This window comes from Nansenia antarctica (genome assembly GCF_963989245.1).
Source record: "Nansenia antarctica genome assembly, chromosome: 8".
NCBI lineage: Eukaryota > Metazoa > Chordata > Actinopteri > Argentiniformes > Microstomatidae > Nansenia > Nansenia antarctica.
The window spans coordinates 40,936,379-40,963,083 of NC_137678.1; the positions used below are offsets into that span (position 1 = coordinate 40,936,379).

At 48.4% G+C, this 26,705-nt stretch overlaps 1 protein-coding gene across 1 annotated transcript in view; it reads right to left on the bottom strand.

Moving 5' to 3' along the window:
* Window positions 1-1,997: 1,997 nt before the first annotated feature.
* kdm5a (lysine demethylase 5A) overlaps window positions 1,998-26,705 on the bottom strand; it is a 34,478-nt gene continuing 9,770 nt past the window's right edge. The window contains exons 9-27 of the mRNA XM_080537388.1: window positions 24,739-24,858; window positions 23,819-23,977; window positions 23,277-23,458; window positions 22,893-23,055; window positions 22,286-22,405; window positions 21,726-21,920; window positions 21,064-21,245; window positions 20,360-20,484; window positions 14,910-15,060; window positions 11,219-11,339; window positions 10,485-10,840; window positions 9,358-9,496; window positions 8,976-9,155; window positions 7,775-8,494; window positions 7,116-7,244; window positions 6,605-6,749; window positions 6,180-6,400; window positions 5,429-5,902; window positions 1,998-2,642 (exon numbers count right to left, since the gene is read on the bottom strand). Of these exons, the coding sequence (XP_080393514.1) occupies window positions 2,289-2,642; window positions 5,429-5,902; window positions 6,180-6,400; window positions 6,605-6,749; window positions 7,116-7,244; window positions 7,775-8,494; window positions 8,976-9,155; window positions 9,358-9,496; window positions 10,485-10,840; window positions 11,219-11,339; window positions 14,910-15,060; window positions 20,360-20,484; window positions 21,064-21,245; window positions 21,726-21,920; window positions 22,286-22,405; window positions 22,893-23,055; window positions 23,277-23,458; window positions 23,819-23,977; window positions 24,739-24,858 (4,236 nt within the window). The 3' untranslated portion in view covers window positions 1,998-2,288. The remainder of the gene's footprint in view (window positions 2,643-5,428; window positions 5,903-6,179; window positions 6,401-6,604; window positions 6,750-7,115; window positions 7,245-7,774; window positions 8,495-8,975; window positions 9,156-9,357; window positions 9,497-10,484; window positions 10,841-11,218; window positions 11,340-14,909; window positions 15,061-20,359; window positions 20,485-21,063; window positions 21,246-21,725; window positions 21,921-22,285; window positions 22,406-22,892; window positions 23,056-23,276; window positions 23,459-23,818; window positions 23,978-24,738; window positions 24,859-26,705) is intronic.

Below are 26,705 nucleotides of genomic sequence, written 5' to 3' on the forward strand. Positions count from 1 at the left end.
AATCACTGTACTTGGAGCGACAACGATGACACTGAAAGACACTCCATGTTGTAGAGGCAGCAGCTTGCATAATGATTTGATCAGTTTACACATTTGTACCTCTGAAAGCACCCTTTAAACTGAGGGGCCTGTGAAAGCACCCTTTAAACTGGGCCTGTGAATTGAGTAATGGGAATTTTCCCCCTGAACTGTCAGATATTTCCACTTATTGAGTCCTCTTAATATTGATTGATCAGAGTTGAATTGATTTACTGTAATCATTTTTTTACTGAATTGACTGAAATCAATTGAATTGATTTACGGTACTGTAATAATCTGGCATGTAAAAAAAAAGAAGAAAAAAAAAGGGGAAAAAAAAGAAGGGAAGAATAAAAAGAAAGAAAAGGAATTACATAATCTGTAAAAAGATGATTCCAAGTTCCTCTCAGTTAATCATCAAGTGCTCAGCCATGATCTCTGATGTCCCCTGCTTGCATGTTTTCACCTCACGCCTTCCTCTGGTTAGCAGGGACAGGTGCGGGGTCAGATGGATCGGAAGCAGCTGAGGTCAGTTCAGACTGGATTTGGCTTGGCCTGGCCCAAGTGGCTCACCCCCCCCAGCCCCCCCGCTATTACAGCACAGAGGACCGGTTTGGTGTGTTACAGAACGCTGCAGTCAGGTACCGCCGAACAGTAAGCACAAAAACTTGGAGGCCGTGTTTGTGTGTGAGTGTGAGTCGTGCTAGGACACTGTAGGATTTACTACGCCTCTCGTAATGGGTTTAATGAGTGACACCGGAGCTGTGCAACCTGATTAACAGAACGTCAGCCATTTTCTTCTTTTTTTTAAAAAAAATCAAGCTATATATAAAAGACTCCATCACTATCTGCAAGTCATTGTTAACTTAAGACACACTTGTGACGAGACACATCATGTCAAGCACACACACACCTATGTTAGTGTTTCTCACACACACACACACACACACACACACACTCCTATAGGCCAGCGTTTCACACAAAAACAACAGTGCCCCACAGCGTGACTCATTTGACTAGGAATTGTTTATTAAAAGGTGAGAAAACAAAAAAACAGCCAACAGCCAACAACAATCATTTAATTGCTTAAAACCTATATACATTATAAATACGTTCACTACATACAACCATTGTTCCTAGTCCTACATATTGAGCTGTTATTGTACTGGGGCCAGGCAGAGAGGGGGGGGGGGGGAGGACAGTGTCTTAACACCTCCGAGGAGAACCACGATGTTTGACTGAGGAGGGGGGCAGCTGGGGGCTGTGATACTGTAGTAGGACTGAGGTGCGACTGAGAGCTCCACGCTATTTCTGAAGACTTAATTTCTCTTCTTTTTTTTTTTCCTCTTCGTATGGTTGCATTGAAGACAACAGCAGAGGGGAAGGGTGCTATATGTGAGACGTTTAGTTCCGGGAGAGAGAGAGAGAGGGGGGGGGGGGGGGGGGGGGGAGAGAGTGGGAGGTAGGGGGGGGGTGGCGTTAGGTCAGGAGCTGTTAGACCCCAAAACTGAAACTCAGGGGAAAACACAAATATCCCGTAGCATAGTCGCTCCTGTCCGTGCAGTAGAAAGTGTACTCGACCTCTGTCCTTACAGAGAGGCCCTCTGGATAAGGCTGGCACAGCAATTCAGGATTACATAGGAATCCTCAGTCACTTGAGAGAGAGAGAGAGAGAGAGAGAGAGAGAGAGAGAGAGAGAGAGAGAGAGAGAGAGAGAGAGAGAGAGAGAGAGAGAGAGAAGGAGGGAAAGCGGTCCACCTTGTGGCATATTGTGTCCATCCCCACGTCCCTTCGTCTATCCACACTCCAGTCGTCGGTCTGAAGCTTAAGTCTGTGATGGGAGCGAAGACATCGCTCTCCTCTCTCCTGCCCCGAAAACCGCCTCAAGCTTTTTTAGCTTGTTTGGTTCACTACCCTCTTTGCTTTTCACTACCCACCCCCACCACCTCCCACCACCCCCCCCACATGTGTATCATCCAGGCAAACTTGGGAGAAAGGACTCCCAAATCCCATGATGCCCCCTTTCATGCCCCCCTCAACCCCAATCAGGAGACGGTCAAGTCAGGGGTTTGAGGTTAGCCTAGAGGACGACTGGCTGTGTGTGTGTGTGTGTGTGTGTGTGTGTGAGTGTGCGTGTGGTACAGCTGGCTGACTGTATGCAGTCTCTGTCCATGAACATGGACGAACATGGACGTCATATGTCCAAACAAAACATGTCAAAACAAAACATGTCAAAACAAAACAAAACATGTAAAAACATGCCCTCTCTGTTAGCTGCTCTGCTGAGGGTCCTGCTGCTGGGAGGTGAGGGGGATGGTGATGGTCGGTAGGGAGATGGTCGGCAGGGAGATGGTCGGCAGGGAGATGGTCGGTAGGGAGATGGTCGGTAGGGAGATGGAGAGGGAGGGTAAGCTCTGCACGCCGCAGAGGGGAGACGCCATGACGACCGTCTCCACGCCGACCTCCACCTTCACCGGCACGGCCACGCTCACGCTCATGGCGGCCGTCTTGCGGGTGCAGAGGATGCAGACGTAGTCCTCGTTCTCCGCCATCTCGCACGTCACGCCCACACACACCTGGTGGAACCACTCGTCGCAGCCGCCGTCACACTGAACCCAGTCGACCTGAGGGACGGACGGACACACACACACACGGGTGAGCACATACTTTGGTAGACAACTTTTAAAGAAATGTAGAGCTCGAAAAAGGGGGCACCAATTTCACATCATGTTTAAAAATGTATTTTTCATCATTCAAAAGGTTATAGGTTCGTGTCCGTCTTTCTGTCATGTCATAATTTCCACCTTCACATCGTGTCGAGCTCTCGAACAGAACTGCTTTTGATTGGACAAGCCCCGGGGATGGGTGTGTGAGGTGAAGGTTAATGGTTAGCGTAGCGAATTTACAGTCGCTTCAAAAAGCACATTGTCCTGTTAATACGTGATGTGTAACTCTCCTTAAGGTGTTCCAGTCCTGTTATCAGCTGTTGATATTCAAGTTCCATGATGCCCATTTCGAAAGATGTTTTCTTCCAAGCGTCCATTATTAACTTCATAACTCAGCATACGGGGTTCTGAGTTGATGACCGCGTTTGGCCTACTTTGTGGGCCTAACATTGTGCGACACATATAGGCTTAATACTATTGGCCCTAACTGTATATTAGCATGAACGTTTTTAAATGTCCCGCTACTGTAAAGCCTTAAGATTGTGCTCGACAGCCTTATAGATCCTGCCCCTCCGCGACATTCCGACGATCTGCTCTCCATCTTCAAATGTGAACTTGAAACATGCTTTAGAGACAAGATAACCAATATTAGGTTGAGTATCACTCAGACGAGGACCTGATGATTGGCTTGATGACATGTTACTCAGTGGTCGACCTTGCTCAGCAAAGTGGTGTTACGACTTAAGTCCCTCTCGTCCCATTTTTCGAGACTGTTTTTAACCGTGTGTCTGAGGTCGTTCTAGGACTCCCTGCTGACAGGTCATTTCCTGCACTTCAAACCGCCATGGTTGTATTCAGTCCTTAGCAATGTTAGGCCACTCTTCAACCTCCTCTTTTGAAAAAATTAAGTTGAAACTGTTGACACTGCACACTTTTATTACTAGCAGTCCTGATGACTGTAACACTTTCCTGTCTGTCTGTCTACCAGAGAAAGCTATTGGTCGACCACAAATTATACAGAAGGCAGCAGCACGCATCCTGACTCAGAAGAGACACACATCACACCGGTCTCTGGCACTGGTTACCTGTTACCTGGATATATATATATATATATATATATATATATATATATATATATATATATATATACACATATATATATGTTTTAGGGCATTTCTGCTTTATTGGAATAGAGACAGTAGAGATTGACAGGAAGGATGGGTGAGAGAGAGGAGGGATGACATGCAGGACATGTCGACAGACAGAATCGAACCGGAGACCCTGCGATGATTAGGCTTAAGCCCTGTCTGTGAAACCGGCCCTTATTTTTAAAAAGAATATTTCCTGTGAAGCGCATCATGTTGCAATGTAATGCAATTGTATGAAATGTGCTCTATAATTACAGTTGGATTTGATGATAGGTTGACATCGGTATACATATTACACTGAGACCCAACTCATGAGATCATGTCGACCTTCAACCCTGAGGAAAAGCCCATTATATTTCAAGATTTTAAAAATAGGCTATTGTATCTAAAAGATATAGTCTTAATGTCTTAACTTGGTTCACCAGCGACTCGTGTTGGATGAGGCCCTCTAAGACCCCCCTGACCTCTGTTGTACCCTGTTAACCAATAAACCTTCCAGGCACCTGTCAATCATCTATGAGTCACCTGTCTGTCAGATTAATCTGGCCTACATCACCACAAACCCCAGTGAAACCAGCCCGAGTTTCTGGTCCAAAACACAAACTATTGGTCAACAGTTCAATTCATCTCTGGACTACAGCTGCAGGAGATGTACTGCCCTCTACTGGCAAGACTCTGAATATGCTTCGGCCCAGTCCTGGTGTGCCTGCTGTGGATCTGATGAGAGCGGCTTGGCCTTCTGCTAGGCGAGGTGGAGCTTCCACACCATAATGTACACTCCCTCCACCGAGGTATTTCAGATCACAGATGTTCATCAAGGGGGTGCAAAATGTTTTATTTCCCCTCTCGGGGCACCTGGGTGGCGTAGCTCACTAAGGCGCATGGCACGAAATCGCAGGATCCATCAACTTATCCTGCATGTCATACCCCCTCACTCTCACCCATCCTTCCTGTCAATCTCTACTGTCTCCATCCCAATAAAGCAGAAATGCTAGGGCGGCTGTGGCTCAGGAGGTGGAGCCGGCGTCTAACGATCGCAAGGTCGGCGGTTTGATCACAACGGCTTCTCCTGTCCAAGTGTCGGGGTGTCCTTGGGCAAGACACTGAACCCCAAACTTCTCCCAACGAGCTGGCCGGCGCCTTGCGTGGTAGCTTGCCGCCATTGGTGTGTGAATGTGTGTGTGAATAGGTGAATGAGAGGCCGTTGTAAAGTGCTTAGGAATAAGGCGCTATATAAGTGCAGTCCATTTACCAACTGCCCTAAAAACATATATATATATATATCGTGAGCTTAGAATTATAAGGTTCTATCTCCGTTTAGGGCAGTTCAGAGATATTGAGCGTCAAAGTTTTTACATTCCATTATGTTTTGTGAGATGGAACCGTTGTATTTTATTCATTACTAACACAAAAATGTCAACATTTAAAAAATAACACCACACAGGCATTAATAAACACCTAATGGATCAGATTATGTAAAGAAACTCAATTTCGACCAAAAACGGAGATAGAACCGTATAATTCTAACGCCACGATATATATATATATATATATACATTTTTTTTTTTTTTAAAGTATATCTTCTTCTTCTCTCACCTTGTCCTTGCAGGGTCTCTGGCAGTTCTTGGCGGCACACACGGCGTTCTCGTCGTTGGAGTCCTCGGCGCCGGACCAGTCGTACTTGGAGGGGATGTCCAGGATCTTCTTCTCCTTCCTCTTCTCCAGCCCCTCCCGGACGGCCTCGGCCTTGGCCATGGCCTTCTCCTTCCTCTTCCTCTCCTTCTCCTCCTTGGCCAGGCGCTTGGCCAGCTGCTTCAGCTCCCGGTTCTTGTCCGGGTTCAGCTTCAGTTTCTTCTTCTTGGGCTTCCCCCCCCCCAGCTCCACCAGGCCCCGCTTCAGGTCTTTGACCTTGGGGGGCCGCACGTCGCTCATCCCCCCCGCCCCGCCCGCCACCGCCGCCGCCAGGAGCATCTGGTGGTGCTCCGCCGCCCGCTCCAGCTTCCTCTTCCTCTTCTTCTCAGAGTCCTTCAGCTTCAGCTTCACCGGCTTGTCCATCATGGAGTCCTCGGGCTGGCGGAGGAAGGTGGAGAGGAAGGAGGGAGAGAGAGGGGGGGGGGGGGGGGGTAGGAATTGGGGATGTTAAAAAGGAGAAGATGCTAAAAGTAAGATGCGACCACCAGTCATATAAACCGGGGGGATTCAAGACAACGACACCAACCTCCATCCAACTGAACGTTACGTTCAGTAAACACAATTCAGATTCCCCCCCGCCCCCCACCTCGCTGTTCAATTTGGTCTCGTCCAGCATGTGTGTGTGTGTGTGTGTGTAACGAATACCCTGCCCTACCTCCATGACCTGCAGGAACCTCTCCTCGGAGGGGGGGTGCGTGGCCTGGAGGATCCTCCAGATGTGCTGGGTCTCGTCCAGGGACACCTCCAGCAGGTCCCCCACCATCATCAGCTCCTCCAGCTGGGCCTTGGCCGGGGGGGACAGCTCCAACACGGGGGGCTCCAGACTCCGGGGCACCAGGGGGGTCTTCCTTGGCTGCTTCCTGGGAGTACTTACGTCTGGATGGGGGGTGAGAGGGGGGGGACGGGGACGAGAACATACAGGATCAGAGTCCGCAAAAATTAACAACGAACTGTCTGTCTGTTCATGGGAGAGGGAGGGATAGAGAGAGAGAGAGAGAGCGTGAGAGAGTAAGTGTGTGTTTGTGTGTGTGTGTGTGCGCGCGTGTATGGCGCAAGAATAGTGTTGGCGGGCCCTCTTACTCGGGGGGCAGGACTTGGAGGCAGACGAGTAGGCGTGCTCGGCGCAGAAGGAGGGCGGAGCCGGCCACATGTGACTGACCACCTCCTCCGACTTGACGGGGATCTCATCGTCACAGAACAGGTACGGCTTCACCTCGCCAGGGTCCTGACACACACACAGACACACACACACACACACATCAATACACTGGGCTAAAACAGGGCCATTTGGAATGTTCTTTAGAAGCTGGCCAGAATGACAGTTGGATATACTGTTTGAATTCATAGCTTGGGCTAGACAGACAGAAAAACACCACCACGTTGTCAGGTGAAAAAACACACAGCTATACATCTTGAAAGACAGTATTTGGTTGAATTTAACTGAATTAAGCCAACCAGTATTTTTGAATTTCTGGGGGGAAATAATTCTTAGCCACTGCAAACTGGAGACCTAACTATCCCACAGTTAACCAAGTGAACCCTATATTCTGAACTACTTTCTTCCTCAGGACTTCCACAGGGTTTCCTGTACCTTCATGTCGTAGCCGTACGTCTCCCTGAGCTCCTCGTCAGAGTCGGTCTCCTCGTCGTCATAATCGACGGACTGGCGCGGCGACGCGGCCCTGCTGAAACCAGCCTGCTGGAACGTCTGGATGTGACCCTGAGGGAGAGGGAGGAGGAGGAGGAGGGGGAGGACGACACACACAGTCTTGTTCATCTGGACGGTCACAAGAAACACACTCACTGAGTAAAACAGCCACCGTGTGCTGTAGAATGCTGTAGTAACTCAACAAATACAACACAAATAAAAACAGCCCAGTGACAGAGATGGACGAGGAGTGCGAAAAGACAGATGAGCTGTGACATGAGATGGCCTATAATCTGGTTTCATATTCCTGAACCTGAGGGGGAACTTTGCCCAACTTGTCAACATTCTAGAGTGCCCACGGGTGAATTTGCTCACCAGAAAGGCCTAAAATTACGATGCTTCATTTTGTGAATAGCCAATGAGAGTATTGTTGCTAGGTAAACACAGCATCCAAAACTTTGGCACTCTATGTGGGTGAGTGTTCCGGAAAACACTTTGGCAGTTAGTGAGTCAATCACCCATGACAGACGGTATTGTCTGAGTTACAACCGTACGCACGGCGGCGGCGGCGGGGGGCACAGCGGCGTCCCCGTTCCTCTCACCTGCAGGTCGGGGTTGGCCGCCGCCTTCTGCAGCTCGGCGTTGATGATCTTCTCCGTCTTCTCCCGGGCCGCCTGCTCCACCATGCGCTGGCTGAGCACCGACAGCTTGGCCAGGGCCGAGGAGAGCTCGTCGGTGGCCAGGGCCTGCCTGGCGCGGTCCTGCCAGCCCATGGCCCGCTCCGTCAGGCACTGGAGGGCCTCGCCCTCGGGCAGACGCACAGGGAGCTTCTGCAGCGACACCAGCAGGGACAGGATGGTCTCCAGGCGGGGGCGCCGCGAGCGCTGGCACAGCGGGCACAGGAACTTGGCCTCCTTGCTGTTGCTCTGCCAGCCGGCCACCAGCTTCTTCTGGGAGCCCGTCTTGGGCAGCGGCACGCAGGCCCCGTGGAACCAGTCCTTGCACAGCTCGCACTGGAGCATGAAGCCGCTGGCCGTCTTGCGGCACAGGCAGAACTTGACCTCCTCGATGCGGTCCGCCATGGCCATCTTGGCCAGGTTGGCGGCGCGGAGCGAGTGGATGGCCTCCACCTCCTTCTGCTCCTTGGCCTTGAAGGCGGCCACCACCGAAGCGGGGTCGCGGGCGTCCTCCAGGCTCTCGTCCAGGTCGCTCAGCCCCTCCAGGTCGTAGCCCCCCCGCTCCTTCTCCAGGAGCTCCTTCACGCGCTTGCGCTTGCTCTTGCTGTTGCCGTAGACGCCGATGTCCCCCCGCGGACTGAGGACCTGGGGTTGGAGCACACGCGGGGTTAAAGAAGTGGTCTAAAGCAACTGTGATACGAGTCCTACAGTAAGTGAATTATGCTGCCAGCACTCTCAAATTGGACACTGTTCGGCGTCAAGCCTTCATCAGCGGGGGGTGTTCTTTCTCACTAGTCCATCACAATAATTAGCCTTTCCTGCCAGATATCATTAGAGAGAGAGAGAGAGAGAGAGAGAGAGAGAGAGAGAGTGAGTGTGTGTCTGCGTCTCTCTGCCTGTCTCCCTGCTTGCCTGTCTGCCTGTCTGCCTGTCTGTCTGTCTGCCTGTCTGCCTGCCTGTCTGTCTGCCTGTCTGCCTGTCTGCCTGTCTGCCTGTCTGCCTGTCTGCCTGTCTGTCTCCCTGCTTGCCTGTCTGTCTCTTGTCAGTCTCTGCCAGTCTCTCTGTCAGTCTCTCTGCCTGCCTGTCTCTCTCTCTGCCAGCCTGCCTGCCTGCCTGTCTGTCTGACCTGCAGCAGGGTGTAGGTGGAGTTCTTCTTGAGGAAGGTGCGGGCGGTGCGCTCCCTCCAGGCCCGGGCGGAGGCCACCTGGGACTCCACCTGGGGGAGGGGGTCCAGGCGCACGGGGATGGAGCGGCCCCGGGCCAGCAGGCTCTCCAGCTGCTCCAGGTAGGCGTAGTTGCTGCCGTTCTGACAGAGGGACAAACACAGAACAGAGGCTGTGAACACCCGCGTAAAAAACACTATCGATCGTGATCCAACGAGGACCGATTGAAAATAATCCCCATTTCCACCAACACAAATCATTATATAATATTATTATTATTATATATTACAACCTGATGCCCTGACACAGGTGTCCTATCAGTAGTTGTGTGTGAGGTGACTCTACCTGAATGGCCTCCACCTTGGCCGTCCATTCCTTGGCCTTGTGCAGGGCGTCTCTGAGGGCCAGGACGTTGGGCAGGTAGGCGGGGATGTTCCTCGCCTCCACCACGATGCTCTCCAGAGTCACCAGGCTGTGGCGAGGCCTGGGAGGACGGGACGGTTAAAACATTTTTTTTTAATTGGGCATTTAGCACACGCTTTTATCCAAAGCGACTGACAACAAATGCATTTTGTCTAGGTAAGTGAATCATCTATCCATCAGACATAGCAAGACAAACGTCATGTGTTCTCGGGCCAGGGGCCGTTGGCAGTCATAATGTTAGATTCCAGAAGTAGGAGAATTACTGCATTTCGTGGTACTTCTCCTCTGCAATGACAATAAAGTTGAATCTAATCTAATGTAATCTAACATTCAATTCAATTTAATATTATTTATTCATCCCCAATGGGCAGTTAGACAGGCATAGTCAGTGCCGACATGACTCATCCATAGAGTATATTCCCCTCCAAGCCATTCCCTTAGATAACGATGATGAAAATGTGTTTCACAGTGATTGTGTTTCCCAATCCCAGTGATTGTCATAGGTGTGTTAGGAAGAGCAGGTGAGGAGGGTTGGTCTGCCTGGCCTGCAGACAGACGTGTGAGGGTGAGGACAGTAGATGTGTGTTATTACCTGGCCTGGCATGCAGGTGTGTGTTAGGATAGGTATGATTACCTGGCCTAATAGACAGGTGTGTGTTTGAAACAGCACAGTCATTAAAACAGTTTACAGAAGTGTGTTAGTTTGTGTGTGTGTGTGTGTGCGTACACATGTGTGTACATGTGTGTGTGTGTGTGTGTGTGTGTGTGTGTGTACATGTGTGCGTGTGTGTACATGTGTGTATACGTGTGTGTGTGTACACGTGCGTACGTGCGTGTGTACGTGTGTGTACCTGTGTGTGTGTGTGTGTGTATGTACATGTGTGTGTGTATGAACATGTGTGTGTGTATGTACATGTGTGTGGTTACATGTGTGTGTGTGTATGAACATGTGTGTGTGTATGTACATGTGTATGTGTGTGTGTGTACATGTGTGTGTATGTACATGTGTGTGTATGTACATGTGTGTGTGTGTGTGTGTGTGAGCTCACCTGGCCTGCAGGCAGGCGCGGGCCTTGTCCTCCCAGCGCTCCGACACGGTCAGGATCTCCTGCAGCTCGGCCATGGCCTTCTCCACGGCGTGGTGCGGCGCCAGGCCCACCCCGGAGTCGATCAGCCTCTTCATCAGCTCCAGGGTGACCCGGTGGGGCTCGGCCAGGGTGAGGCGCACCTCGTCCAGCCAGCGGGCCTGCTGCAGCTCCTGCTTCAGCCGGGGCAGCTCCGGGAGCTCCACGTCCAGCCCTCCGCCCAGGTCCAGCAGGGCCTGCAGCTTGGAGGAGTCCGGCAGCTCGTCGGCCAGGGCCACCTGGGCCCGCTCGTGGAAGTCCTCCACGTTCTCCAGCAACTCCTGGAGGGAGGGAGGGAGGGATGGACAGACAGAGAGAGAGAGAGAGAGAGTGAGAGAGAGGTTGGTTGGATGGATGGACAGAGGGAGAGAGATAGAGAGAGAGAGATTGGAGGGTTGGATGGACAGAGAGAGAGAGAGAGAGAGACACAGAGAGAGAGAGAGAGAGAGAGAGAGAGAGAGAGAGAGAGAGAGACAGAGAGAGAGAGAGAGAGAGAGAGAGAGAGAGAGAGACAAAGGGGGGTTAATGAACATGAACATGGCCAGATAGAATTGCCAGTAATTTGTGGTTTTAGCTAATGGGGATACTAATAAATCAAATCAAATCAAATGGCTGATCATGTCTTTGGGGGTTTGGGGGTGGGGAGGGGGGGGACTCACCTTGACCTGGCGTGCCTGGCCGATCACACAGGGCAGGCGGAACAGCTGCTCCACGAAGGCCTTCAGCTCCTCCACGGTCAGCTTGTTACGCGTCCGGCTGTTCTCTGGGCGCTGTCTCGTACTACACCCCCGACACAGGACGTTACATTAAGTTATCACGTACAGACAGGAGGATACGGATGGATGGATGGATGGATGGATGCGTACTGACCTGTTTGTGTGTACTGACCTGTGTGTGTGTGTGTGTGTGTGTGCCTGCGTACTGACCCGTGTGTGTGTGTGTGTGTGTGTGCCTGCGTACTGACCCGTGTGTGTGTGTGTGTGTGTGTGTGTGTGTGTGTGGGTCTGTGTGTGTGTGCCTGCGTACTGACCCGTGTGTGTGTGTGTGTGTGTGTGCCTGCGTACTGACCCGTGTGTGTGTGTGTACTGACCCGTGTGTGTGTGTGTGTGCGCGTGTGCGTGTGTGTACGTGTGTGTGTATGTGTCTCGAGGGTTCCGAGTTGAATGGAAAGAACATTTCCCCTGGCTGCGTTTAGATGGGGAAGGAAAAATGTTCTGCTCACCGTGCAAAAAATCGGGGAGGAATAACGGATTCACGAGAGGAGCAACGAATATGAGAATGTCGGCTCTCACTGATCACAGTCGGTGCAGTGACCACATATCGGCGGTCAGTTTGAGGCAACAGCAAACCGCTATGAAAGGCCACTGTGAGCAGGCTAATGAAACGGCTAACAATAAGCTACACTCTCAGCTACAAGTTGCATTTCACATGGCAAAAAATGGCATCGCATGTCATCAGTATGTGGGACTGACTGAGCTACTGAAAGCAGTTAAGGCTCCAGATTTTGTCTTGAGTGAGGGCATTTACCGCCACAGTGACTCCGTTGATGACATGGAAAGGGCACTGGAAGACGTTGTGATGAATCAGCTGGATGAAAAGCTAAAGGGGAGTGACTTCATTGGAATTATCATTGATGAGACAGTAAATATCACCGTGGACAAGAAGCTGATTATATACGTGAAGTTGGAAATAAAAGGAAGAGTTGAGACATGTTTTCTGGGCAATTATGATGTGCACTCCGGGACCGCACAGTGTATATTTGACAAAGTGGTGGAGGTGCTCCGCGAGAGAGGTGTGGAGCTGTCCCGCGTCATTGGCCTGGGCTCGGATGGGGCCAGTGTAATGATGGGGAAGCGTGCTGGAGTTGGTGCTCTTCTGAAGAGAGAGAGTGCGTTTTCCATTCAGGTGCACTGTGGTGCCCACCGAGTTGCGCTGACCGCGCTAGATGCTGCAAAGGCTGTTGACCAGGTAGGAGCCTACAAGCGCACAACTGCTTCTGTGTACTCCTTTTACAAGCACTCAGCCAGCAGGACCAATCGCCTCCGTCAGGTGACAGCAGCTCTCAGCGACGAAGACATGACGAGCCTAAAGCAGCCGTGCGCTGTCCGCTGGCTATCCTTGCACAGGGCAGTGGAGGGTATCAAACGTAACTGGCCTGCTCTGGTGATGGAGCTAAATGAAGAGGCTGTGGGAGGAAATGCCCAAGCCCAAGGCCTCCTAGGTCAAATCCAGCCGTATAGCTTTATCGCCTGGACTCACGCACTGGCTGATGTGCTACCGGTGATGACCAAACTGAACTTGGTTTTCCAGAAAGACGACGTCAATCTGGCCATGATCCGACCAATGGTTCACGCATCCGTAGCGGCACTAACACAGCTACGAGATGCCCCAGGCCCAGAAGAAGTTAAGTTCCAGGCGGACTGCCAAGACGGCCTGTACAATGATGTCAGAGTGACGCATGTAGGTGATCGGTCCGTTCAGGCGTTTAAAAATGCCCGAGCACGCTACATCCAGCATCTAGTAGATGCACTACACGAGCGATTCCCCGAAGATTCCCTAGATGTACTGAACAGCTTCGACATCCTTCTGAACCCCTCCCAATACCCACAGACGCAGGATGGTAAGTAGAAGCTAGGCCTATTTAATTAAGTTGGTTGCAAAATGCATTGTATAATTCTTTAAATAGGCCTATCCTTTTTGAATAACCTAAAATGCTTGTCTAAATTGCGAAATGTAGACTATGGCCGCCGCCCATCATAGGCTAATAATAATTATCATCATCATAATAACAATAATAATTATTAGGCTATAATAACAACAATGATGAAAACAACAGGATAACATTTAAACCTTCCTACTTTTCAGTTAATCTGGCTGTTGATGTCATTTTGTCATAAAAAAAAATAGGCCATCACTGATTCATTATCACTCATTCCGTCCCCTCAGCGCTTGAAGAATATGCCGAACCGGCCATCCAGACCATCATTGGTCATTTTGGCCAAGAAATGACCAGCGATGATGACTCAGCACCAGCCACAGCCCCGGTCATCGATGCCACAAACGTGCAACGAGATGCCATCGGTGTCATGACAGCGCTTCGTGGTTATTGGGGCTTGCGTTTCTCAACAGCCTGCGAAGTCCTCATCCGAGACTTCAGAGAAATGTACCCAGAGTGGGCCACACTGGCCAAGATAGCCTGCTTGATTCCCGTCTCCAGTGTGCCTGCAGAGAGAGGATTCTCTCTGCAGAACCGAATTAAAACTGCGCACCGAAGTCGCCTTGGGGAGGGCAAGGTCACACGGCTAATGCGCATTGCAAGTTGCGGAGAGACACTTTGCACCTTTGATTTCAAGTCCGCAGCTGCACGCTTCAATGCTGCCAAAAAGCGACGTAATAAGTAGCTGAATGATATGAGCAGCCATTTTTATTTTTTTGTTTATTTTCAGAGTTTTTACTCTAGGCTATTTTATTTAAGGCTATCCCCTATCTGAGAAAAGGCATAGGCTACTATAGGCCTATTAACATCGAACGGAAATTTGCCTATGCGCATTGCAAGTTCATTTAAAGCCTATTTATTTTCAAAGAGTTTTATTCTATTTTATTGTATCTGATAAAAGGCATATGAACGGAAATTAGGCTAGCCTATGTGTCACGCCAGAAGTCTACAATGTAACCTCTTGCACTTTTCAATAAAACGTTATAAATCTAGACATTGTGGTATTTCTTTATATACGTATCCCAGCCTGCCTATCAATTGTTTCTCAATAAACAGTTATGTTCTCCTCATTGTCATACTCCCGAGTCCGATTAAGTATGATTTGACAGGCAGCTAAACTAAATGCCTTCCCAACTAGCGAGACCTGGTTATAGAAATTACGTTGTTTTATTGATAAAAAAGGGTAAACTGGAAAGAGAAAATAGAAAACTCACATTAATCCCAAACAATTTAACAGACTTCAGTTAACGTAATGTGGAGTCCGTTCATTGATCGATGCAGTCTGTTCAGTTCCCAGTGTGGCGCTCGTTCAGCGCTGGACATATGGCATAGCGCATGCGAATCATGAAAGCCTATATTATTATATTTATTATATAGCTCGCATCTAATCGTATCGGATGAGAAATAGACATTAAACGGCATATATAGGCTACACAACAGTAATCACCGCGACAAACAGCTATATTATATTTTAATATGATGACCGGAATATCTCACGTTTGTCTGGTAAATTGAAATCTTCCCGGACACGTTGACCGGCACTAATTTTTTCTAACGGAAACCCTGATGTGTGTGTGTGTGTGTGTGTGTGTGTATGTGTGTGTGTGTGTGTGTGTGTATGTGTGTGTACTGACCTGTGCCTCTGCTTGCGGCTGAGCAACAGCTGGGCCACGGAGGAGCAGGTCTCGGCCTCCTTCACCATCTCCCTGAGCCGCCGGAACAGACTGTTCTCTGGGTACTTCCTGTCCTCCGCGTCCTCCAGCAGAACCTTCAGCTCTATCAGGTCTGGAGAGGGAGGGAGGGAGGGAGAGGGAGGGATGGAGAGAGAGAGAGAAAGAGAGGGACAGAGGAATGAAGAGAGAGAAATGGAGAGAAATAGAGGGAGAGAGAGGGAGAGGGAGGGACGGAGAGAGGGAGAGGGAGGGACGGAGAGAGGGAGGGATGGAGAGAGAGAGAAAGAGAGGGACAGAGGAATGAAGAGAGAGGAATGGAGAGAAATAGAGGGAGAGAGAGGGAGGAATGGAGGGGGAGAGAGAGAGAGAGAGAGAGAGAGAGAGAGAGAGAGAGAGAGAGAGAGAGAGAGAGAGAGGTTAGACAGAAGAAAAAGATGGCGGGATGGGAGATTTGGGAGAGCATTAGAGAGAGAGAGAGAGAGAGAGAGAGAGAGAGAGCAGTGTTTCCCCTAGGTTTGCTGCCTTGGGGGGGTGGCATGGACCGTGGCATGGACCCCCCCCCCCCAGGGGGTAAGACCCTGCCTCATACCATCGTCATGTCCAGGGGTGTACTTGTACATTAAGCCGCCTCACGCTACGGAAACAGGAGATAGGCTCCTGCCCTATGGGCCATTAGGCTCCAGAACCATCGGTTCTCAAGGCTACTTACTTATGTGGTCTTGACTACCTGTCCACTTTCTCACCTGGTTCTTGCTCGCTCTCTCTCTGGTGTGCCGAGCCGACACCATCCTGCTCTCTCTCCTTATCCTCCCTATCCTCCTCTCTTCCATTTGCTGTCAACCAAAAGGTATACATACATACATGTATACATACATAACATAATCTACACTCAAACATTAGGCTACATATTAAACAGAAACACATTCAACTTAAATGATGCAGTAGGAGAGAGGGAGGAGGCACCTGGTTGCAGCAGTGAATCACTGGGCTCTTTAAAGCAGACAAATAAACATGTTTTATGCCACTTTTAACTAAATAATAAAGTGAAACCTTACTTTAAATATGGTATGAAAACATTGGCTACATTATCAGAGGTTGTCAAGCTGCCTTTTTCGTGCCTCCCGTCAACACACCAGGGTGATGTCACGGCAAATGTGTGGCCATGCTCGTACGACTTTCTCGTTGCACAACGCTTAAACACCGTAACTTTTTTATCGACCACACTTTGTCCGTCATTGTTATAATTGACAGAAAAGCCAAAGTGCTCCCATACATGGGATTTAAATGACGAGGGAGGCATTTCGAGTTCTTCTCTGTCGCCAACATTAGCAGCACTACTCTACTCGCCATGAAACACTTGGGCTGCGTTCGTAAATTTGGTCTGAGAGCGCCGGAGAGCACACTGGGTCCGACGTCATAAAGGGACCAAGTAATTTGATTGGACAAGAGGCGTTCCATGAATGCTGATCAGATTCCAGAGCGAATTTACGAACGCAGCCTTGTTCTGGATTTTTTTCTTTCATTATCATTGCGCTTTAGAGTAAAACAAAGCACGCAACTGTCGCGTCTATCTTTTCATGGCAACTCTACATTGTGATTTACAAGGGATATTGACTAATATTAAGTAATATTATTACTTGGTTACATTTTGCAATTGATCCGCGGTACACATGCGTGCCGAACCGTGGGGGGCGATCCGTTACACCCCTAATTTACACTATGGAACTATAGTCAGACACTTTCTAGTCACGATAATAACGACCAATTTTAACCAACTTTCTCTGTCAGAACACTCAGCAATTACATTTGCAGGGCTTAAAGTGGGAAAAAATCCTGTGCCTGAAACTTTTTCTTGGGGAGGGGGGTCACAGTTTGAGATATTGGGAGAGCGGGTACAGAAGACAGCTTCTTGTCTCAATGTTTAAATGCATTAATACTATTTTATAGTCAATACAAAATATATGTCTCAATGTTCAAATGCATTAATACTTTAAATGAATGTGCAACAATACTATGTGCAATATGACAACCCTTGTGTACATAAGGTTCAGATATAGGAAAAGTTAGGATATTTATAGCATAGCATAGAGTACAGCACAGTGTTTTATTGTATAGTATAGTAGTATAGTAGATAGTGTACATAGCCTTTATTTATGTAAACCAGCTCTTTTCCCTTTTTTATTTTACCCTTGGCCCTCGTGTTTTTAGTCTTTTTCCAAGCACCAGGGGAGCCCCCCCTCCTAAATTTCGTTGTATGGTACCTGTACTGTATTACAGTTTTTCTCAATTGCTAAAACACATTTCACAAAACTTTCCTCCATTTTCCCAAAACTCTAAACACAACACACTTTTCTAAACTCAAACCCTACCCCTAATCCTAACCCTAACCTTACTGTAACCCTAGCACCTAACCCTAACCCTAGTTTTCCCACATGTATGATAGTCATGCATAAAAATAAATCTGCGCTCCCTGTCTAACGTTATATCTAACATTACATATTTTACATTACAGTAAGGCTGATTTTGCATGATAGTCATGCATTTTTAGATATCTATTTCCCCCCTTTAAATGGCATATGATGTCCGAAATTTTACTAAAGTTCAGCCGCGAAGTTGTTGCACTGTTGTCCTATCGAGTTTTACGTAAATAAAGGTTTGAAAAATGTTACCGTATTCCCACATGTACCGTAACAATGTACAATACTGTACTGTATCACAACTCAATGCAAACACTACAGAGGATCCATTACACACAACAATACTCACTGAAAACAATGTTCAGGGTGTGATGTTTTTTAATTTATTTATGGAACTATACCACACACACACACACACACACACACACACACACCAAAATAATTTGCAACAAGTGTCTTACATTTTGAGTCGTTATGTTTAATGAATGAAGCCAGGTGTGTTCATTGTGTTAAAATGTTGCTGACTGTGGCAAGCATTTTGCATCACATGAGCTTTAATTTGAGAATTTGACATTTTGACGTTTAGATTTATGAGAAAAGGAGGATTGTGTTTTGTGAATTGTGTCTTCATGTGAAATGTGTTTATGGTTTTGGCAAATGGGAGCTAGTTTTATTAAATGTGTTTAGAGAACTGGTCATTTGCAGTGGCGGGCGGTGCATTTCACACCTAGGCCTTCAGTGATGTCCGACACATTCCTACCTGAATTATTCTACCTCTTAATACCATCGTTATGACGCCATGGCTCTAGAAACTAGACAGAAACACAGTATAACCGGGCGTTGCATCACCTTAACATAGTCAGACAAGTACAACAGAGTTATATTAATATTTCCGAAGCATTTTTAATCAATAAATCCGCATTTACAATGAAGAGTGTTAAACTAACATCTTCGCTACATTACCCACGTCTGTCGTCTCGTCCACCATAATAGCGACAAAGGGTGCCTTTTTAATCTCCATTTTGATCTCTTCTCCCATCACTTCAGCAATAGCAAAAATCAGGTCGTTTTGTATTTTGCCTGACGTCCCAGTAAACACTTTGTTTGTGGACAGGTGGTAATGTAAATCTGGGTTGTTTTCAGCCAGAAAAGAAAGAAGCTCAACGTAGTTTCCTCTGTTTGTGGACTCGGTGCTTTCATCGTGTCCCCTAAATGAAAGTTATTGTTTACCCAAAAACAGGACACAATCGATCAGTATTATCGATCAGTCAACGAAAGCTTTCGTTGTGGATCTCCGTTTCCCTGCGCACTTTCAAAAGTTTCACATCTACCGGCATAGTTACGCATCTCAATAGTGAATATCAATAGTGCGTATCAATAGTGCGTATCAATAGTGCGTATCCAATCAAAAGACGTGCTGGGTGCTGACATCATTGAGCCTTACAGCAGGCGCCGTTGTTGCTTTTGCTCGCATCTACGTAGGTTTACTAGGTACGCCACAGGTTTTCTCGTTCCAACGTTAAGTTACAGGTCGAATTCGCGGCACCGTTTATTGTGCAGGCAGGCAGATTTTGGAGCCCCCTAGCAACACATTTTGATTGGATAAAAGCTCTAACATAAAGGCCAGCCCTCCAAATCTCAATCGGAGACTGGAAGCAGCGCAACCAAGAGGAAAGCTATGAAATGAAGAGAATAGACTATGGGGAATCATTAATACATATTTGTGGAAAAAATATATTAAAATAAAATGTATATTCTGATGATGTTTAGGCCAGCAGAGAAGGCCTTGCTGGCCCTGACGGCACACCACTGGTCATTTGGTTTAGAGAATTGGCTTTTGTGTTTTAGCAATTGGGAAAAACTGTAATGACAATAAAGACCATTCATTCATTCATTCATAATACTGTTTTATACTTAATAAAAAATAAATAAAAATAGATGTCTTTAAAAGGCCAAACTGATTGCATCACTTATTAAGCCACTATCACTATAACAATACAGAATAAAATATATACATGTCTTTAAAAGAACAAACTGATTACTTATTAAGCCACTATCACTTATATTCTCCTTCTTGGCACCACGTCACATAAGGCTTCCCGTCACTACTCAGGGTTTTTCCTGGCTCAAAATGAGGCGGAGGTGGTACCAGTGGTGTTTGACATCGGGGGGGACCCATGAAGCAGGGCTGTCTGGGGGTCCTTAAACGAGCATCAAACACTTAATTTCTTGCATTCTGGTGAATTGATATGCACCAATTTGTGCCCTTTCGCCATCAATTTATGGTGGAAATGTCATTATATATGTAAAGGAAAAAACTATATTCAGGCACCAGATGGCCATTCAAAATATAATGTAATATAATGCAATATAAGGCTCTCAGGCATTCTGTACTTTCAAATATGTATTCTCCTTGAGCAGTCAACATCAACTATCAGCTGTTTCGCTAGCAAACACGAAAGCTAAGTTATTTGTGAAACAGCGCCCCCGCCACCACGTCGGCGCAATGCCGCAATTGCAGTTTTTTTTTGTTTTTTTATTCTCCCGCGCCGGAAATCCGGCACTGTGCCGGAGTACTTTAAGCCCTGTATTTGCTAACGTTTCAACTTGCTTACTTTCAATCTGCAGACATCACAGCCGGCAAAAAGTCTCGCGTCTCGCGCGCACACTTGCGCAAAATCTTGTATTATTCTCCAGCGCTGGCACAGCGCGAAGTGTGGAGAGATAGGTCTGGCTATGCGAGACTACGGCGGACTAACGTTACCAACGAGCCTATGGGCTTGCCACTCGCCAGATTCGGGTTGGGTGCGTTTAAAAAACGCTGATATTTTAGCCTGCTTGTCAGATGTTTGGTGTCTACGTCCGTAATAATTCCTCTTTCTTGGGGGGGCGGGGGGTTCCGTTGGGAGGGCGGCCCGCCCCCCCAAGGCAATGGTAGGGGAAACACTGGAGAGTGATATCTTTCCTAAGAGCCACAGGCGACGGGCCTCCTACCTTTCTTGTTCTTGTGGTCTGCAGCCAGGGCCTCGCTGACCCGCTTCACCCAGGTGTCATAGGACTGGGCCCGGGACTTCACCCCGTACAGCATGGACGGGAACTCCTCCAGGTCATACCTGTAGCTGAGAACACACACACACAGGAGAACATCAGCACCGGTCTCTCTCTCTCTCTCTCTCTGTCTCTCTCTGTCTCTCTCTGTCTGTCTCTGTCTGTCTCTGTCTGTCTCTGTCTGTCTCTGTCTGTCTCTGTCTGTCTCTGTCTGTCTCTGTCTGTCTCTGTCTGTCTCTCTCTCTGTCTCTCTCTGTCTCTCTCTGTCTGTCTCTGTCTGTCTCTGTCTGTCTCTGTCTGTCTGTCTCTGTCTGTCTCTGTCTGTCTCTGTCTGTCTCTCTCTCTGTCTCTCTCTCTGTCTCTCTCTCTCTCTCTTTCTCTTTCTGTCTCTCTCTCTCTCTCTCTCTCTGTCACTCTCTGTCTCTCTCTGTCTCTCTCTGTCTCTCTCTGTCTCTCTCTGTCTCTCTCTGTCTGTCTCTGTCTGTCTCTGTCTGTGTCACTCTCTGTCTCTCTCTGTCTGTCACTCTCTGTCTCTCTTTGTCTCTCTCTGTCTGTCTTTAAGTTGCTTTGGATAAAAGAGTCTGCTAGATGGTTCAAATGCAATTCTATCCATCCATCCATCCATCCATCCATCCATCCTAGGGACTGACCGGAGACACTTGTTGTCGAGGGGGCAGTCGCAGAGCTCGGCGGCGTGGTGCAGACAGACCAGGCGGTCAGGGTTGCAGGAGCAGGTCAAGGCGGACAGGAAACACGTGGTCTTACACTTCTGACACTGCCGCTCGTCGTCGGGGACCAGCTCAAACACCTCCTGCTCAGAGGAGAGCACCCCCTACGGGCACGGAGGGAAATAACACATCAAGGGACAGTCAGTACACTAGTCAACTAGACTGGGGCCGATTCTCATCTGCTGTTGTGGGTGCTGTCCCTCAGTAATCTAGGTAGAATTAAGTTGGTACTGGTACTGGTATTGGTTGAATGGGGAAAAACCGACGAGAAGCGTGACACAATTCTCTGCCCGTGTCATCATTATTCCACAACAAACATGTTTATCTGTTTAACTTTTAGTACCAAGGGTGAATAAAGTCTCTGTCAACATTCTAGAGCGCCACGGGTGACTTCACTTACCAAACATTTTTTAAAAAACAACGTCGCTTCATTTGGTAGCCAATCAAACTGTCGCTGCTGTGGTAAACACCATATGAAACACTTGGAACACTCAAGGTGGTGGTGAGTGTTTTCCAGAATTCTTTGGCAGTTGGTGATTTAAAAACAACAAGTTTGACCCCCCCATCCCCCCCACCCCCCTCACCATCTCCAGTATGGCCTGTCTGAGTCGGGTCTCCTCCTCCATCATCACTCCCATCTCCTTGAAGACGGAGGCGGCCAGCTCCACGTCCAGGCTCTCCGGGTCGGCGGCCATTTTGCACAGCAGCTCCTCATGGGAGAAGACGCAGTAGCGGTGCAGCCGGCGGTAGTGGGCCACGCACTGACGGCCCATGGGCAGCTAAGTTCACACACACACACACACACACACACACACAATGAAACAAGGACCCACACACAAACACACACAGGGAAACATAAACGCATGTGCGCACACACACACACACACACACAGTGGAGGAGACAGTTATCCTTGAGTGGGTGAGACCGCTAAACCTTCACATTCCTCCCATTCTTCCCCAGCAGAAGGGCCCTCAGCAGGGAAGGCGTCTCAGGCAGGATTCAATACCTCGCCACCTGCTATTGTTCCCTCACATGAATAAGGCATGAAGGACACACTCACACAGTACGCCTCAGGACCCAGTGCATACAACAGTGAAGAAGGGGGGGGGGGAAAAACCCAAGATTGGTTGTGTTTAAACTCACCCAATCAGCCGTGCAGAAGTTGACAGCTTCTGCAAAGTTGTAGCCCTGGTTGAAGCCACTGTGGTAGGCCCTGGGGAAGGTCACGATGAACTCTCCTGCACACTGGTTCGTCCGGAACACCTGAAGCCACACACACACACACAAGTTCAGGACTAGAAGCTTCTATGAAGACCAGGTCTGCATGAATATAACATACGCTAGGGAACTATCCAACAAGACCAGTGTTTGTTGCAAGTCGCTTTGGATAAAGGCGTCTGCTAAATGGCAAAAAAGTAAACGACCAGATGTAAACAGACTCACACACACATGCAAAACACACATATACAACCCCTCCATCACACGTGCACCCTACACACACACACACACACCCATCCACACCCACAAACACACACTACACACCCACACACAAACACACACTCCACACCCACCCACACCCACACCCACACCCACACCCCCCCCCCCCCCACACACACACACACACACACACACACACTACATACCTACCCACTACACACACACACACACACACACACACACACACACTACACACCCACAACCACAACCACCCCCACCCCTACCCCTACCCCCACCCCACACACACACCCACCGGGACGCCGTGCTCCATGAGGACGTTGGGGTTCATGATGGTGACCAGCTGGTGCAGCAGGTCGGGCTGGGAGTCAAACAGCTCCGGCGCCAGCTTCTTCATCACCGCCTCCAGCTGCTCCGCGGCATGGGCCGGGACCCCATACCACGTCTTAGGCTCTCCCCTAAAGATGAGGGGGGGGGGGGGAAGGAGGTCTATGCATTAAAACCCTTCCCTTAAACCTTGAGTGAATCGTGTGTATCGTTGCATGTAAATGTCTTGTCTGTTTCTACCTATGGAGGAACACGTTAGATGTTTGTGCTATATGATGCCTGTCTGTGTAATCTAGAGTGTGTGTGTGTGTGTGTGTGTGTGTGTGTGTGTGTGTATGTATAGCGGCCTTACCAGTGCAGGAAGTTGATGGAGTAGCTCCAGTGGTCCTCGATGTGCCAGCAGAAGGAAGAGAAGCACATGCCCACGTAGAGCCAGGGCACCTTCATGCCAGAGATGTCCACGTTGACGTGGGTCAGCACCGACTGCTCCAGGACAGGCATGTTGTTCAGGTTCCACCCAGAGTTGGCATACTCCTGGGGAGAGGGGGGGGGGGGGGGGGGGGGGGGGAGTCAAGTGTGGTCAAGTGTCTCTCACAAACAGTAGTATGGTTTTAGTGCGGTTTTAGTGCAGGCCCTACAGCAAGACAAAGAACGCCCTTTTATATCAACTTTAAAATGGGATTATCGTTAACATTATTGTAATAACGGTGTGTGTGTGTGTGTGTGGGGGGGGGGGGGGGGGGGGGGGGGGGTGTTTGTGTGAGATCATGAGATAGGAATTTTGGAATTTGGATTCAGCCATGCAGACGGTCACATGATTAGAATGAGGGAGATTTCTTTTATTTTTTTGGGCCACTTCGACATGAAGACGTGCGTGTGGAGCGCTGCCATTACCTCCTCGTCTCCAAGAAGCCTCCTCTTGCCGTCTCTGGCGGGGAAGCCGCTGCCCACCTCCTTGGAGCTGATGTCGGCGCCGTACTCCACGATGACGTCCTCCTCGATGCTGCTCACCAGCCTCCAGAACTCCTTCTCCACCAGCTCCGTGGGCACCATCTGTGGGGAGAGAGGAGAGAGGAAAGGGGAGAGGACAGAGAGAAGAGGGGAGTGGGGGAGAGGACAGAGAGAAGAGGGGAGTGGGGGAGAGGACAGAGAGAAGAGGGGAGTGGGGGAGAGGACAGAGGACAGAGCTGCTCACTGTGTTGTTCCAGCTCATACCCTTAAGACACTTTGGCTTGACACTACATTACCAGAACTTGGAACAAAACTAAAGAAAGTCATCCTTTCTCTGGCACTGTGCCTATGGCAGTTGTTCTTTGTTTACTTACAATGACTGATGTATAGTTGACTCACTTGACAAATGTACGTATTGGAAGTCGCTTTGGATAAGTGTCTGCTAAATGACTTAGATGTACAGTTCTATCTCTGTGGTAAAGACACTCCCGTTTTGAAATGTTAGCTATGTTTTAGTTAGTTTTAGTTAAAAATAAAGTAAGAGAGTGAAATGTTTGCAATGTTATGGCTTCTTCAGGCTTGACTGGGACTGGACAGTCAGGGTGAGTGGGGTTGAAGGCCACGCGATGAGGAAATAACCAAAGAGAGTACTCGTTAGAACTTTAATGTGGTTCTACCAAACACCAACTTCACCCTGCACTTCAGTGACCTTTCCCTGGCGCTCTATGATCAACGGTATATAATGCAGTCACCGTTGTTTAAGTGGATTGCAGTAGTGCAAAATGTGAAGTAAAAAACTATTATTATTATTATAGTATTTTGACATTCAAGGTTGTGATACTGGACCACAGAGCAACACCTACGTGCACGGGCATGTTGAAGTAGTCAGACTTGAAGTGATCGGCCATCTCCCCAAAGCTCTGGAGGGAGTACTCCCTGACGGCCTGCTCGAAGCCAAACGCCTCCCGTGGCTTACTGCACTCCTGTGGTGGACACACACACACACACACAGACACACAGACACAGACAGCATGTATGAACAAACCTGTTCCCAACAGATATGAGACTGGGTGTGGCAGATGGCACTATTATCTCATGGAAAGACAATCCAAACTATGGTTGTAAACAAATCTCACTCTCACTGTACACTCAAACCTCACTGTACACTCAAATCTTATGCCAAATCTACCCCATAGCTCTTGCATAGACATAGACCATAGATCTAAAATGATTGGATATCCAAAACAGACTGCATGGTGGAGCTATAAGCATATTACTGACGCCTATCCCGGCACTTTCAGATCTACATGAAGTGCCCAGGAGTAGGGAGTAGAAAGAGTGTCTAGGGGTTAGGAGGTAGTGTCTAGGGGGTAGAGGTAGTGTCTAGGGCAGCGATACTCAACCCGCGGTTCGCGAGCCGCATGCGGCTCCTTTAAGACGAGTTGCGGCTCTTTTAAGTCCCACTCCAAAAAATTAAAAAAAAAATAAAAAAAAATTAAAAAACGAAAAACAAAAACATTGTCAGCAGAATTCATCAACATTTCATTATCACTCACAAGTCACACATCAGTCTATCCGCTTGTTAAGTCTGACGTCAAAAGTGACGTTTAACTATTTCCGAGTCCAAACCAGAAATTCTCCGCACCAGAGTACCTCTGAACTACAGCGGTAGTATGACAGTTTAATCGTTTTTTAGACTCGGATCTATTCATTCAACAAGGGACACAGCACTTTCCCATTTTCTCCATATTGTCAGGGTATTTGAGCCTCGGAAAAGCGCTATATAAATATAATTCATTATTATTATTATTTCTCCATTTCGAAGACAGCGCCTCAGCCAACGTTGGACCCGGAAACACGTCACGATTTAACAAGCGGATTAAGCCGCCCCCCCCATCCCTCTGAACAACCAATCACACATTAGTTCAGGTTTCGCGCTCTGATTGCAGGTGCGCGAGATAATTGCTCCGTCACACTGGGAAAACTAGCTAACAGCACTATGCAAAAATGGCAAAGGAATATAGGAAACGAAAATATGAAGAGGAATATCGAACATTTAAAGAGGACTGGGAACTCGAGTTTTTCTTCGTCTCCACCGGTTCGGGAAAATGCATCTGCCTGCTTTGTGACAACGTCATTTCACAATTTAAAAGGTCCAATTTGCAGCGCCATCACGACACAAAACACCCGAAGTTCAGTACCGACTTTCCGAAAGGTGGAGAGCTGAGGGCGGAAAAGCTGGCGAGACTCAAACAGAACCGAACTGCTCAAAAAAACGTATTCCACACTAATACGAGTGAAAGAGCGACAGAGGCATCCTACAAAATCACACATGAACTGATGAAAAAGATGAAGCTATATACTGATGGAGAAATGGTGAAGGATTGCGTACTGCTGGCTTTTTCAACGTTGTATCCTGAGAAAAAAGACCTGGAACGACCAGGCGAGAGGCCAAAAAAATTCAACTGTCGGATTCTACTGTACCTAGGAGGGCATCAGACATTTCAGAGAACATTGCACGCACACACACACACACACACACACACACGCACGCGCACACGCACACGCACACGCACACGCACACGCACACGCACGCACACGCACACAACTCTTAAGGACAAACTGTCATCCGCTGAGTTTGTCAGCCTTGCAATGGACGAAAGCTTGGATATCAATGACACGCCACAATTACTCATCTTTATCCGAGCGATCAACAGTAAGTTTGACATTACAGAAGAACTGCTTGACATGGTTTCACTGGAAAATGGAACAACGGGCATTGAAATAAAAAACGCAGTGCTGGAAACATTAGAAAAGTTTAACATTGGAC